This window comes from Chrysemys picta, chromosome 8, assembly GCF_011386835.1.
Source record: "Chrysemys picta bellii isolate R12L10 chromosome 8, ASM1138683v2, whole genome shotgun sequence".
Lineage (NCBI taxonomy): Eukaryota > Metazoa > Chordata > Testudines > Emydidae > Chrysemys > Chrysemys picta.
Genome location: NC_088798.1, coordinates 94,043,936 through 94,058,289, shown reverse-complemented (window position 1 = coordinate 94,058,289; position 14,354 = coordinate 94,043,936). Strand labels below are relative to the sequence as shown.

At 41.4% G+C, this 14,354-nt stretch overlaps 1 protein-coding gene across 1 annotated transcript in view; it reads left to right on the top strand.

Moving 5' to 3' along the window:
• The first annotated feature begins 210 nt into the window (after positions 1 to 210).
• KCTD16 (potassium channel tetramerization domain containing 16) overlaps positions 211 to 14,354 on the top strand; it is a 165,783-nt gene continuing 151,639 nt past the window's right edge. Inside the window, exons 1-2 of the mRNA XM_005302855.3 lie at positions 211 to 817; positions 1,123 to 2,257. Coding sequence (XP_005302912.1) covers positions 1,426 to 2,257 — 832 coding nt within the window. The 5' untranslated portion in view covers positions 211 to 817; positions 1,123 to 1,425. The remainder of the gene's footprint in view (positions 818 to 1,122; positions 2,258 to 14,354) is intronic.

Below are 14,354 nucleotides of genomic sequence, written 5' to 3'. Positions count from 1 at the left end.
AGAAGCAGCAATTGGAATCTCTCTGTCCACCCAGAGATCAACCTTCCCTGGAGGAGCCTCTAGCTGCTTTGGGAATAGCTGTCTATGGCAGCACTGGGCAGTGCTGCTGCTTCTGTAACTTGTTAAAAAATAAAAAAAGGAAAATGAACCAGAAAGTCCCCCTCTAGGTTCTTCTGTTTTCTCAAAGCCATATTCCTTTAAGATGATGTAATAGTCATTTCCCTGGATGGTTTCTTCCCTGCACTGCTGAAACAACAGCATCTGAACTGCACTGGGAACTGTGGAACCACCCAGCTCAGCAGCGAGAGCAGCAGCTCGGGCAGCAAGAGCAGACCAAGCAGCTACCCTGGGCATCCTTTCAGACGGCTGCAGGCTTGTCTTCTCTTACCCTTGCTGGGAACATGGGAGCTTCTTTGCCCTTCCTGCCAGGCAGGATACCACTTTGGGAACCCACTGAAATATGCCAGTTCTTTTCTCAGATTCTGGGGTTTCTGCAAGTCATCTAAACCAAGGTCCTTTCTGAAACTCTCTTTCTTTTAAGGATCCTGATTGGGATTTGTTTTGTTTTTTTCCATCTCAGATATTGCTATATAGATTGGTTTTTCATCGTTACCCATCCCGGTTAACTTTCCTGTGACTCAGTTTAACTCTTGAGATCTACATGGATGGCTATTCTTAAGAGCACTTTTCTTACCTTTTCTGTCCCTTTCTGGGGTTGGATTTGATATTAACTGGACTCTGTGTAAGCCTGTGTGTGTTCTGATTGCTCTGAAAATTTTCTTTCCTTCACAAGAACTATACATTAACTGTAACCAAGGTAAGACTTGATGCTCTCTCATTCTCTCATCTGTAAAGGCTCTAAATTAGACACTTGTTTAAAGTTGAGGTATGTATTTTCTTGTTAACAAAATGTTGCCATATGTATCCCCTTCCCCAAACATGTTAATTATTGCTTGGGGAGAAAAAAAAAACTTGCCAAAAATTTTATTTAGCAAAAGATCTTGATTTTCTCTCCTGCAATCAGTACTAGAGGGGGCTTTATGAACTGACCTATTTCCCTCTATTTTAACTTTATGATGCTTAGGGAAATAATTGTCTTATTTTGTTTCCCCCCTTTAACAGACCTGTGAATAATCGTAGGCTGGGCTTGATCTTGATTTTTGGGACTTTGTTGGAAGATCCAATTGCATTTCATGAAGTTATTGCTCTCCATCCATTGTTTAGGTTTTAAGCTCTTTGCCAGCTTCCGTGACATAGTCACTTCTGGACAATTCTGATTTTTTTAACAAACTAACTTTTTGTCCCCCCCTCATTTCTTAAATATTATGAGTCCTTTTGGGGGTCTGGTGGAGGAGCCTCATTCTACTCTTTGATGTGATTGATAGTCCTGCCATTCCGTGTGGCTGATTTTTGTTTTAAAATACAATGGCTTTGAGTGGAAACTGCAGGACTTACCTCCCTCCTAGAGAACAAGGGGCTGGTCTACATGCCTTCCCAGAGGTGGTGGAGCTAAACGTAGGTGGTCAAGTATACTTCACTCGCCATTCCACCTTAGTGGGCATCCCCCACTCCTTGCTGTGGAAAATGTTCACCCCCAAGAGAGACACAGCCAGTGATCTAGCTAAGGACTCCAAGGGAAGGTTCTTCATTGATAGAGATGGTTTCCTCTTCCGCTACATTCTGGACTATCTCAGGGACAAGCAAGTGGTCCTGCCTGATCACTTCCCAGAAAAGGGAAGGCTCAAAAGGGAAGCTGAATATTTTCAGCTCCCAGACTTGGTCAAACTTCTAACTCCTGATGATGTCAAGCAAAGCCCCGATGACTATTGCCACAGCGACTACGAGGAGGTCTCCCAAGGCAGTGACACAAGAATATGCCCCCCATCATCACTCTTACCTTCAGATCGAAAATGGGGTTTCATTACTATTGGGTACAGGGGGTCGTGCACCATGGGCAGAGAGAGCCAAGCTGATGCCAAGTTCAGGAGAGTCCCGAGGATTTTGGTTTGTGGAAGGATTGCTCTAGTCAAAGAGGTCTTTGGAGAAAGTTTGAATGAGAGTAGAGACCCAGATAGGGCACCGGAAAGATACACCTCCAGGTTCTATCTCAAGTTCAAGCACCTGGAGAGGGCTTTTGACATGTTGTCAGAATGTGGATTCCACATGGTGGCCTGCAATTCCTCAGTGACGGCTTCTTTTGTCAATCAGTACACAGATGATAAAGTCTGGTCCAGCTACACTGAATATGTCTTCTACCGTAAGTACAAGAGATTTGTAGGGAAAAATAATTATCTGGTTAAAGCCTGTCTCATTTGGTGTGTATTTCATTTTCAGAGCACTAGCAGGTTTGATTTCATTGTCTCTGCAGCTGATGGAAGTTCTCTTCTGATACAACAGAATCCAAGGGGATATGCTTTAGTATAAGCTTTTAAAATGTAAATTAACACTGAACTCAGTGGTGTGGTCTTGGCTAGGTGGCAGCACAGACTGCCAAAAGCACCTTTTCTTCCCCACCACTGAAAGGTGTTGCTATCCGAGGCTTTGTGAATCAGCCATTTGACTGCCTTACACATTTCCTGAGTACTCCCTGGATGTAATGTAAGCCTTGCAAACACACTGTAGATTTAATTACAGAAAATCTTCAAATGAGATTCAATATACAAAGGTAATAGATGTTTGACAATAGGCACAGTCAGCCAAGCCATCTGTCAACAAGGCTGACACGCACACATGTAAGGAAGTGAAAAAAATGCAGTCGTGCTGGCTCCTTTTCAACAGGGATCTTTTTCAGAACCAACTTATGTTCTTTAAAATGAGGATTCAGTGGATAGATAGGCAGGTGGCTACATGCTGTTATGAAACACGCTATGAAAAGCAGATCCTTCCTAACTAGATGGATATGTCCTGCTAACGGGAATCACATCAGATCACATACTGTTGTACTAATTTTGATCTGATAGCTCTAGCAGGCTCATTAACTTCCTAAATTGATATTCAGCCAGGGACACTGTTACCAATGGTAACATTAGGGTAATTTTGATTCCATAATCCTGTATCAGAAAATCATTCCACAACTCTGGGACTTAAATATTCTAGGAGTGGGCTAAGCTATTTTACTTTTACTTCAATAAGGTAAAGGAGAGAATGTTTCCCTAGTCCCTTTGCACAAGTGGAGTTTATCATCTTTTGAAGATCATGTGTTGGGCAGAGGGATAGAAAGGTGAACAACAGCTACTTGTCTCACCTGCTACGTTGTATAACGATTGTAGTCAATATATCCCCAGTAACATGAAGAGTTGACTGTTTGTGTTGAAAGATGCCCAGAACTTGAGTAGTTTATCGACATGTAATAAACTACAGTGCAACACTCAGCTGAGTACCACCTAGTCCCGTTACTGAGCTCAACAGGCAGCCCAAATCTGCTTATGTAATAGTGCTTAAGTTAGCTTGCCAAAAAAGCCTTCTGTATTTTTGATATGCATAGATTTATTGAAAATTAGTTTTATAGCAGGACTTCTTGGTAAAATACTTCAGAGGTCTTGGATCAGCTCAAAGTCAAGCTGAGCTGGAGGATGTATATTACTAGGTTTCTAACATTTGAAATCAATATCTGACATGAAGTTACAGTAGAATTAGTGTAATTCCAGAAATGTATGGTAGTAAATCATATTTAAATTAAAAAAAAAATCAGAAAAAGCTATACGCTTGCTGGAATTTTACCAACTATTTTAAAAACTGAAGCAGGACCCAAATAATGTTATGTTAATTAGCAAATAAAGATCATTGATATCTTATATTCATATTCTTCAGAACTTTATCCTTCATAGACTGTGCTAGGTATTGGCTATCTTTTTGTGAGTATTAGTGATGATGCTTAGATATCAAGGTGATAAGGGCTTTAGAAATATCTGAGAGCAAAAAGAGAGTGTGAGTGTGTGTAATGAGCCTGATCTAACTTTGCTTCCCTAGTCCATCCGAGGCCTGATCCAAACCTACTGAAATCCCTGGAAAAATCTCATTGAATTCAACAGGATTTGTGTCTGACCCTATCTGAACACACTTCCATTTTGTGGATGTTTGAAGTTCTAACCTCGATCCAGACCTAAATTTTTTAAATGGTCCCTATCTGTATAATGGGCCAAACCAATGACCACGATGCAAACTCATCCTGCTCAATCTAGATCCAATTCAGACCATTGTGACTAGTTTGTCTCCAGTTACTGTACCAATTGCCATTGTCGAATTGCAGGGATTTTACAGCTGCATGTTCATAATCTGGTGATGGGCAGAGCTAATGTAAGAACAGGGGCAATACATATAGATAATGTGTAGAGTGGAAAAAGCCCTTTTACATCTAATCTCCAAAAGTCATTTTTTGAAAGCTTTGAGGACCAGTAAAATTGACAGCTGGCTTTCTAGTGGGACATTACAACTTCTGTGCAGCTGCTTAGCCATAATTATTTAATTAGACGCTGCCAACTGTGCCTATATAAGCATTAATTAATCAAGCGGTTGTGCTCAGGTTAATGGGCCGAAACTATGGGAGGTGCTCTAAAGCAACTAGTTACTGTAGTTATGTGCTAAGATGCTCTTAGCAGAGCAGCTTAACTACCTCCTGTGAAAATGTAAAGCTCAGATACTCTCGGAGGTGGGGAATGGACGTGAAAGACGTTCATTTTTAAAAGAAAGAAGAATGGAGGGAAAAACCACGTTTGTCTCTGATGTATGTTCCATAGTTGGCATGCAGATAAAGAATACCCGGCATGTGGAAGTTAATCCATTTGAAAGTAATGAGATGGACCAAAGACAAATATGCAAAGTGGAAGTTTTCCAGATAAGCTAATAGCTACAGATTGTGCAGTCAACAAAATGTAATGTTAATACTAAGGGACATGTATCCATATATAGGTGCCATTGAGGCTAATGGGAGATTCATGTTCACTGTGGGTGAAATGTAACCAGAATTTCAGGGGCCACAGAAAGTATCCAACATGCAAACCTGCAGCTGTGTTGCTGAGAAGGGCTGCAGAGCAAGCACACAGAATGACTGTGCAACCTCCCTCCCCCTTGTGTGCAGTGCAGCTGGGCTCCACTCCAGTTTCAAATAGGTCAGTGCAAAGGGGAATTTGGAGACAGGCTATGTTTGTACAGTGGGTCCACAATTAACCCAATCCAGGGACTGCAGTATCTGTGTAGGGAGTATGTAATTCCTTCTCCGAGGTGGGACAGTAGTTGAGGATGAAGGATAGATTTCTTTTCTCCTACTCCACCCCCTAGTTTTCCTGTGCTAAGGCTGTTTAAGCAGAGTTTATATTGGCAAAGGGTGAATTTGATCCAGTGAGAAGAGTGTCAACCTTTGATGTGCTTTCTCTACTACTACTTTAAGTACAGATAGTCCTGAGTTAACACCTTACATCCAAACACCCTGATCTTTTAGTGTTCACCCTCTGCACTTGGATATTCCTTTTTGAAATGTTTTCAATCTTTACCATAGACTGAACCAAAAGCTTGGGTTTGGATACCTCTTAAACTTGTTGTGTTTTGACATCTGGAACGGGGTCAAAATTTTGTGGCTTGAGTCCCTCTAATTTTAAGGCAATGTCTACATACAGACTTCTCCCCTCTTATTTTAGGAGCAGATTACAAACTAAACCTTTCCACTTGATTCCAAAATTACACCCTTGCCAGAGCAGTTGGCTTGGGTCTCATACAAAGATATCTATGAGTTCTTAAACCTGAAGTAGGAGAGAAAAGGTTGGAAAACTGAAAAGCCCCAGTTTTAAACATTAGCTCAGTGGCTCCCAATTTGTGTGTGTGCATTTGTATACCAGAGTGGTTCGGGGGTACAGGGCAGAGGATAATAGCAATGTGAATTGGGTTGGGGTAAGCTACAAGTATCCATTCTGCTCCCACTGCAAACAAGTCTGCTGCTGTAAGTAAAGTAGCAGGTGGTTTCTTTAAAGCCACTGGCACTCACCTTCTCTCTCTGCTTCTCAGTGGCCTCCCATGTAGCTGGCTTTGGGAGCAGCTCACATGCATATGGCTGCAAGTCTAGACTGTAGCCTGCCATTCTAAGCTCCTGTTCTCTCTTCTTCCAGCTCTCATTATAGCTGTGGGCAGCACCAAGTAATAACACGATACACACCCCAAACAACAGGTAGCTTTCTGTTGAGTTGGGGGAGGAGTGGAGAGTCACTAATGAAAAAGAAAAACACAAAAAACTGATAGGGAAAAGAAGAGAAAATACAGAAAAGAATTTGAGAGAGAGAGAGCAAATGAACAGACAGAAGGAGAGACAGTAACAACTATGCCAAAACGTGGTGGAAGGGGACTTGGTGGGGGTGCCCATCCTCCAAAGTATTCTAATGATTTTCCAACAAGAAAAGGTTGGGGGAGCCACTGAACTAGATTAGATTATTGTCCACATAATGAGTGCAGAGATACATGCAAATAAATTATTCTTCAAGACATTTTCCAAAATCTAAGCTAGCATGAAAGTTACTTTTAAATTTGAGGAAATTATGCACATTTCCTTAAGCCTGGCCTTGAGTAGGCCACTTCATAGCCATGCACGCAGAGCATCTCAAGTAGCTGTAATGTTCAAAGGAAACCTTGAAACATCCATGGCAATATGACTGTAGGCAGAAAATTAATTGACAGGATTCTTGTTCCTTAAAAACATGCTCTGCTGCCACTCATTATGGCAAGAGTTGTAGACTTTGGCTAGGGTGACCAGACAGAAATGTGAAAAATTGGGAGGGGGTGGGGGGGCAATAGGAGTCTATATAAGAAAAAGACCCCAAAATCGGGACTGTCCCTATAAAATTGGGACAACTGGTCACCCTAACTTTGGCCCCATTCTCACCTTATCCTTTTAACAAAATGATGTTTGTTGGGGTATTTTTCTCCTTTGATGGTAGCCGTTTGGTATAAAGAGATGGTTGTGGAGTATTCTCAAATTATCTTTAGTTTAATGATCATATCCTATTAAGTGAGGTTGGATGGGGGAAGAAGTAAAGTAATTGGTATCCACTTAGAATTTAGCTTGACGGCCTTTAACTGAAAGTGCAAATCTCACATATATAATTTGTATGGTATTCATATGGCATATTTTACCCGAGATTCATGTAACCAGCTGCAGCAGCAGGTCAGTATTTTCATGTGAATACAGCTGAAAGAACACTTAATTAGTGTGTGTGTACATACTATTAATAACTTGAGCCTCAAGGCAAAAGTTTGACAAACAAAATTCAATGCAAATGTATTTTGAAATCCACAAAATATAAAACCACATGGATTAGGCATAGAAGAAAAGGCTATTACATTATCTTATCTGTCTGCCTCTTCAAATGGTTCTCTTTAGTATATTTTCTAGTATTTTCTTCAGTCTAATTTTAAATGTCTTGAGTGAAGAGGATCAAAATGACCAGAAAAATAACAAAATGAAACCAGGCCCTGAGAATGTTCATCTTCAGTTCCTGCTGATGTGAGATGTTCAATGCCCCCATCCCCCGACTGTTGCCTTCAGTTCATCATCATCATCTGTGTTTCTTATTCTACTGCTGGGTGAAAAGCTTATTCTGCAGTGCTCCTTGTCCATCATGCTGAATAAGAGGCTTGTCTGAAATCTCAGTAGGCTTCATTTCTGCACCTTGATGAAGGTGTGATTCTGTTATCCAGGTCTGTTTTCCTGCTTATGTTACCACCACCACCAAATCAGGAGGTTTCAAGGGCCTTGCCCAGAGGCACTGTGTCAAATCTGGGTGAAGGTCAAGTTGTGTCCAACTAGTTATCTAGACTGACTAGTGTGCTCTTCAGAATTTTACCATAGTAGAACAGTTTGGTTAGAGTCACCCCACTGATCAGAAGTTTGATTATTTAGATGTCGATACATAACCTGAATAATCTCATTATTCTAATCTGATTATAAACAAATTGACCTAAAGATTTACGTTCAGGTCTCATGTCAGCAATTATATGAAACAAACCCTTAAAAAGTGGTTTTGCTGGTTTTAAGGAGTCTAACTTCATTGTTTTGTCTTCATTCTACTCCAGTCTTATTGAACTATATATAGCTATTGTTGTTCAGGAGATTTAAAGCAGGAGATGGCACTATTGATGCAGCGGTGGGTGAAAGTAACATAAACGACTTACCGGTATGGGGGCCCAGCTCCGGGCCCCTAGAAGGGGCGGGGCTGGGGTCAGCCTGACCCAGCCAGCTCATCCGCGCTGCCTGTCCTGTCCCGCCCAGGGCTCTGGCGGCCATTTAAAGGGTCAGGGGCTCCGGCTGCTGCCGCAGTAGTGGCATCTGGCAGCCCCAGGCCCTTTTAAATCACTGGGCCCTGGGGCAGCAGGGGCCCTGCTGGTAGGGTCGCCAACAGGGGTAGGCAAAAGGGGCAGCAATATTAAAGCGCTGCCGCAGCGGCTGTGTACGGGCCGGTACCGGCAGCCAGTTCTTACCGGTTTGCTGTACTGGCCCATACTGGCCTATTTTCACCCCTCTATTGGTGCCTTTCTAGATACACAGTACTCACTGTGAGGAGTAGTTATCTTACATCTCACCTTGGATATTGCCCTATGTGGAGTTGCATGTTTAGTATTAATAAGTAGACCTATCATGTTGCTGTAATTAAAAATACCATTTAATTACTGGTCCAAAATTATTCCACATTGGGGAGTGTAATTTTTACTGACCTGCTTCAGTGTCAGGCTGATTTCTGGGTGGATTCACCACAAGCAAAGGCACTCAATATTGTTACCTAGCTCTCCATTGGGGAAGAAGAGCTCTGAGTTATAGTTAGGGCTCTACCAAATTCATGGCTGGGAAAAACTCCTCACGGACCGTGAAGTCTGGTCTCCCCTGTGAAATCTGGTCTTTTGTGTGCTTTTACCCTATACTATACAGATTTCATGGGGGAGACCGATGTTTCTCAAACTGGGGGTCCCGACCTAAAAGGGGGTTTGCAATGTTATTGTAGGGGGTCACAGTATTACAACCCTTACTTCTGCGCTGCTGCCTTCAGATCTGGGTGGCGGGAGAGTGGTGGCTGCTGGCTGAGGGCCCAGCTCTGAAGGCAGCAGCACAGAAGTAAGGGCATACCATTGCTATCCTTACTTCTGCACTGCTGCTGGTGGCGCTGCCTTCAGAGCTGGGTTCCTGGCTAGCAGCCGCCGCTCTCTGGCCGCCCAGTTCTGAAGGCAGCGCCAGCGGCAGCAGCAGTGCAGAAGTAAGGTGACAGTACCTCAACTCCACCCTACAATAACCTTGCGACCTCCCCACCAACCCATCTTTGGTTCAGAACCCCTACAGTCACAACACTGAAATTTCACATTTAAATAGCTGAGATCAGGAAATTTACAATTTTTTAAATCCTATGACTGTGAAATTGACCAAAATGGACTGTGAATTTGGTAGGGCCCTAGTTGTAGTTGGTACTCTTGTGGAGACCCACTGGCGGAGGCTGCATCCTTTTGCTGACTTTCTGCTGGTCACTCAAACCTTCTGTCACTTGGGCTCTCTAACTTTGAGTGGTAATTTGCCTGATTGTGTTGGGTCATATTGTGCCATCCGTTTTTAATTAGAATAGGCCAATGTTGAAATCTTAAAAGTAGGTGTCATGATCTCTATGGAAAAATCCCATGGAATTTAACAAAGGTAAACACAATAGGGTTGTATGGTAATGTAATTTTTCTAGAGACCTATAGAATTCCATAAAGGGTGATCACCTCTCTATAGGTATTTTATCCATCCTATAAAATGGGTATAGTTCTTTATGAATCCCTATAGGATGGTTTAAGGAACGTTTAAAAAGGTTATAATTCTCTTATAAATCCCTCAGGGGCTTTTCCATGAAATGATGTGGTCCTTTCTAATCTGAAAAGGGACTATGTAAAAATGGCACCTTATGTAGTGCGACGGATCTGCTGTGTATTCCAGCTCACATTGGCTTACTTTAGTGACAAAACGTTTTTACTACTCTTTCCTTTTTGTTAGCACTGCAGATCCACAACAATTTGAGGAATGTGAGCTGAATTCTCTTCTGGCTTGGGTATCATCAACAGAAATGTTAACTAAACTTTAAGGACCTAATCCAAATACCAGTGAAGTTATTGGAAAGTCTCCTATTGAATTCAGTGGACTGTGGATCAAGCCCTATATGCAAAGCAAAATTTTGCCTTCAGTTATGCCTGCGAAGTCTATTTTCTGCAGTGGGGTTAACAGGTATAATTGAGGACAGAATCTGATTTGCAGAATCTTTATTGTTGCTGCTCATGTTCAAGCCATAAATAATCTGGTTTGACTTCCAGTGCCCATCTTGGATTTACAGGGCTGGCAGTTAGAAAAACCCATCATTTTCACAGTAAACTAATAACATTTGATCGGGATGTCATTGAGAGGCACTAATCATGGGACCTCAGCAATGCCAGTTTCACAGATTCACTTTTGAGATTAGAATTGCATTTTTGTAATTTATATAATATATGTAATAGTTCTCTGGGGAGTTTTAGCACCAATCACCCTGGAAAAGACATGGAAAAAAGGAACCCTAACACTGAACTCTCTGAAGATACTGTGGGAGGAAAAATTCCAGTTGCTAGGATCCCTGAAGAGAAGAGAATTATAGAAATTAGAAATGGAAATGTTTGACAGTCATTTTATATGTTCCCTGAGGACCAGTTCAAAATTGTTCACAACAGTCTGTTCTCTGGTGCTTTTTCCAGTCTGATGACTTCAGATTTTTTTTTAAAAGTTGGCTGGAGTGTAGCTGTGGTTCTTTAAGAGAGACTAACTAGGAAAGAATAAAAGAGCAAGAATGAGAGAGCACAGTGAAGCTACTTATTTTAATTGGATTTTAACAAACGTACGAAAATATCCAGACAAATGTTTCACTGTGGCAATTGTTTTTCAGTTATTCTGGAATGGTTGGAGTTTTTAGCAGCAGCATTTTCCTCTGTTTCTCATTTTTGCAGCTTTTCAAAGGATAAGGTAATGTATGGCACACTTGGAACTAGAAGCACAATTTAAATTACATGTTCAGAATGAATTAGAGTAACCTTTTATGAATCTTACTGTAAAACGTATCCTCCTTGGTAAAGAAGGAAAATAGTTATTGAGTGGGTTAGAGTTGGTGGAATGATTTAAACTGTCTCTAAAATGAAGTGGGGAGTGAGTATGCCATGCTGAAGAACATTACATGAGTGATTTTTGTCTTATCGCTTTCAGAGGATGTGAACAAGTTAATATAGGGATAAAAATAAACAAAATTGAAGACAAATACTAAGCCATATCACGCTATCTATTTTAAGCAAATTTTCCTGTTAAAATCATATGCATTGTCAGTGTATTACACATGTAGTGAGCCATATTGTGCTATTATGACTCATTAAAAATAATCCTACTTAAAAATTGATGTCTCAATATGGCCCACTGTTTGCCTGATTTTTTAGAGTTGCCGAGCCCCTTCTAGTTCCCAATGAAATCAGAACACAAACTCTGTCAAGTAAAATGTAAAAGTATAATAAGGAAGGCCAAGAAAGAATTTGAGGTGCTGCTTGCTAAAGATGCAAAAAATTAACAATAAACAGTTTTTTAAGTACATCAGAAGCAGGAAGTCTGCCAAAGAGGCAATGGGGCCACTAGATGACAAAGGTGTTAAAGGAGCACTCAAGGAAGACAAGGCTATTACAGAGATGCTAAATGAATAAGTTGGAAAATCATGGGAGACGGGAGAGATTCCAGAAGACTGGAAAAGGTCAAATATAGTGCCCATCTATAAAAAGGGAAATAAAAACAACCCAGGAAACTACAGACCAGTTAGTTTAACTTCTGTGCCAGGGAAGATAATGGAGCAAGTAATTAAGGAAATCATCTGCAAACACTTGGAAGGTGGTAAGGTGATAGGGAACAGCCAGCATGGATTTGTAAAGAACAAATCATGTCAAACCAATCTGATAGCTTTCTTCGATAGGATAACGAGTCTTGTGGATAAGGGAGAAGCTGTGGATGTGGTATACCTAGACTTTACTAAGGCATTTGATACGGTCTCGCATGATATTCTTATCGATAAACTAGGCAAATACAATTTAGATGGGGCTACTATAAGGTGGGTGCATAACTGGCTGGATAACCGTACTTAGAGAGTTGTTATTAATGGTTCCCAATCCTGCTGGAAAGGCATAACGAGTGGGGCTCCGCAGGGGTCTGTTTTGGGACCGGCTCTGTTCAATATCTTCATTAACGACTTAGATATTGGGATAGAAAGTACGCTTATTAAGTTTGCGGATGATACCAAACTGGGAGGGATTGCAACTGCTTTGGAGGACAGGGTCATAATTCAAAATGATCTGGACAAATTGGAGAAATGGTCTGAGTTAAACAGGATGAAGTTTAACAAAGACAAATGCAAAGTGCTCCACTTATGAAAAAAAATCAGTTTCACACATACAGAATGGGAAGAGACTGTCTAGGAAGGAGTACGGCAGAAAGGGATCTAGGGGTTTTAGTGGACCACAAGCTAAATATGAGTCAACAGTGTGATGCTGTTGCAAAAAAAGCAAACATGATTCTGGGATGTATTAACAGGTGTGTTGTGAGCAAGACACGAGAAGTCATTCTTCCGCTCTACTCTGCTCTGCTCTGGTTAGGCTGGAGTATTGTGTCCAGTTCTGGGCACCACATTTCAAGAAAGATGTGGAAAAATTGGAAAGGGTCCAGAGAAGAGCAACAAGAATGATTAAAGGTCTTGAGAACATGACCTATGAAGGAAGGCTGAAAGAATTGGGTTTGTTTGGTTTGGAAAAGAGAAGACTGAGAGGGGACGTGATAGCAGTTTTCAGGTATCTAAAAGGGTGTCATAAGGAGGAGGGAGAAAACTTGTTCACCTTAGCCACTAAGGATAGAACAAGAAGCAATGGGTTTAAACTGCAGCAAGGGAGGTCTAGGTTGGACATTAGGAAAAAGTTCCTAACTGTCAGGGTGGTTAAACACTGGAATAAATTGCCTAGGGAGGTTGTGGAATCTCCATCTCTGGAGATATTTAAGAGTAGGTTAGATAAATGTTATCAGGGATGGTCTAGACAGTATTTGGTCCTGCCATGCGGGCAGGGGACTGGACTCGATGACCTCTCGAGGTCCCTTCCAGTCCTAGAATCTATGAATCTATGAATAAGTTCATGGCAGATAAGTCCATCAATAGCTATTAGCCCAGAGGGCCAGGGACCCAACCCTCTGCTCAGGGAGACCCTAAACCTCTGACTGCCAAAAGCTAGAAGTGGAAGACAGAGTTGGATCACTCCATAATTGCCCTGTTCTGTACATTCCCCCTGAAGCTCTGGGATGGACCACTGTAGGAGGCAGGATACTAGGCAAGGTGGACCTTTCTCTGACCCAATATGGCAGATCTTATGTTCTTATGTCTTTGGCATTAGCACAATGCATGCTATTATTCTTGGTTTCCACAGGTAAGCTTGTTGTATTAGCCTTCTAATAATATTTTAAAAGATAACTAATAATCTGATGATGTGATAAACTTTTACCTTTTAATACCTAGTTATTGGCATTGTTGAGATGCCCGTATAAACTGTTCAGTTAGACAGAATGCAACCTCACTGACCACTTTTTATTGAATATCAGTCACGTACGTGCCTTTTCATGTGTAAGCCGAATGTTGATGTTGAACACTCTACAGCTGTAATAGACAAACAGGCTTAGGAAGCTGGTTCTTAAATTGGTAATATTAATAATTTTCTAGTGCTTTTTCAGAATCTTCTGGCAAAGTGATTAGCAATTTGTAGTGGCTCATTGATTCGCTGCTGCAGGCAGTCAAAAAAACTCTATAAAATAATGATAATAAAGAAAACCCTGGCCATCTTAGTTTCTAATCCATCCTAAAACCCCCTTATAAAAATGACCTTATTTAATGAACAGCTGAACACTGTGCTTCAGCTGATTACTGGAGTGTTCTGTTTGCTTCCTTTGGGCTCCTGAGACTACTGAAATACTGGTGCTGTGAGCATGGTCAGCACTTTGCTCTTGGTGTTGAGTGCCTAGATGATTTTTACATTGCTTGGTAGTGTCTCCTGGGAAGAAAATACTGTAATGTACCTGTTAGTTTTAAGAGCAAGAGGCTCTGCTGAAGTAATACCAAATGGCATCTTAGTGGTGTTCAGCAGAAAGGCAGGGGAAAGCCTTAGAATATCAGGGTTGGAAGGGACCTCAGGAGGTCATTTAGTCCAACCAGCTGCTCAAAGTAGGGCCAATCCCCAACTATTTTTTTGCCCCAGATCTTTAAATGGCCTCTTCAAGGATTGAACTCAAAACCCTGGGTTTAGCAGGCCAATGCTCAAGCCACTGA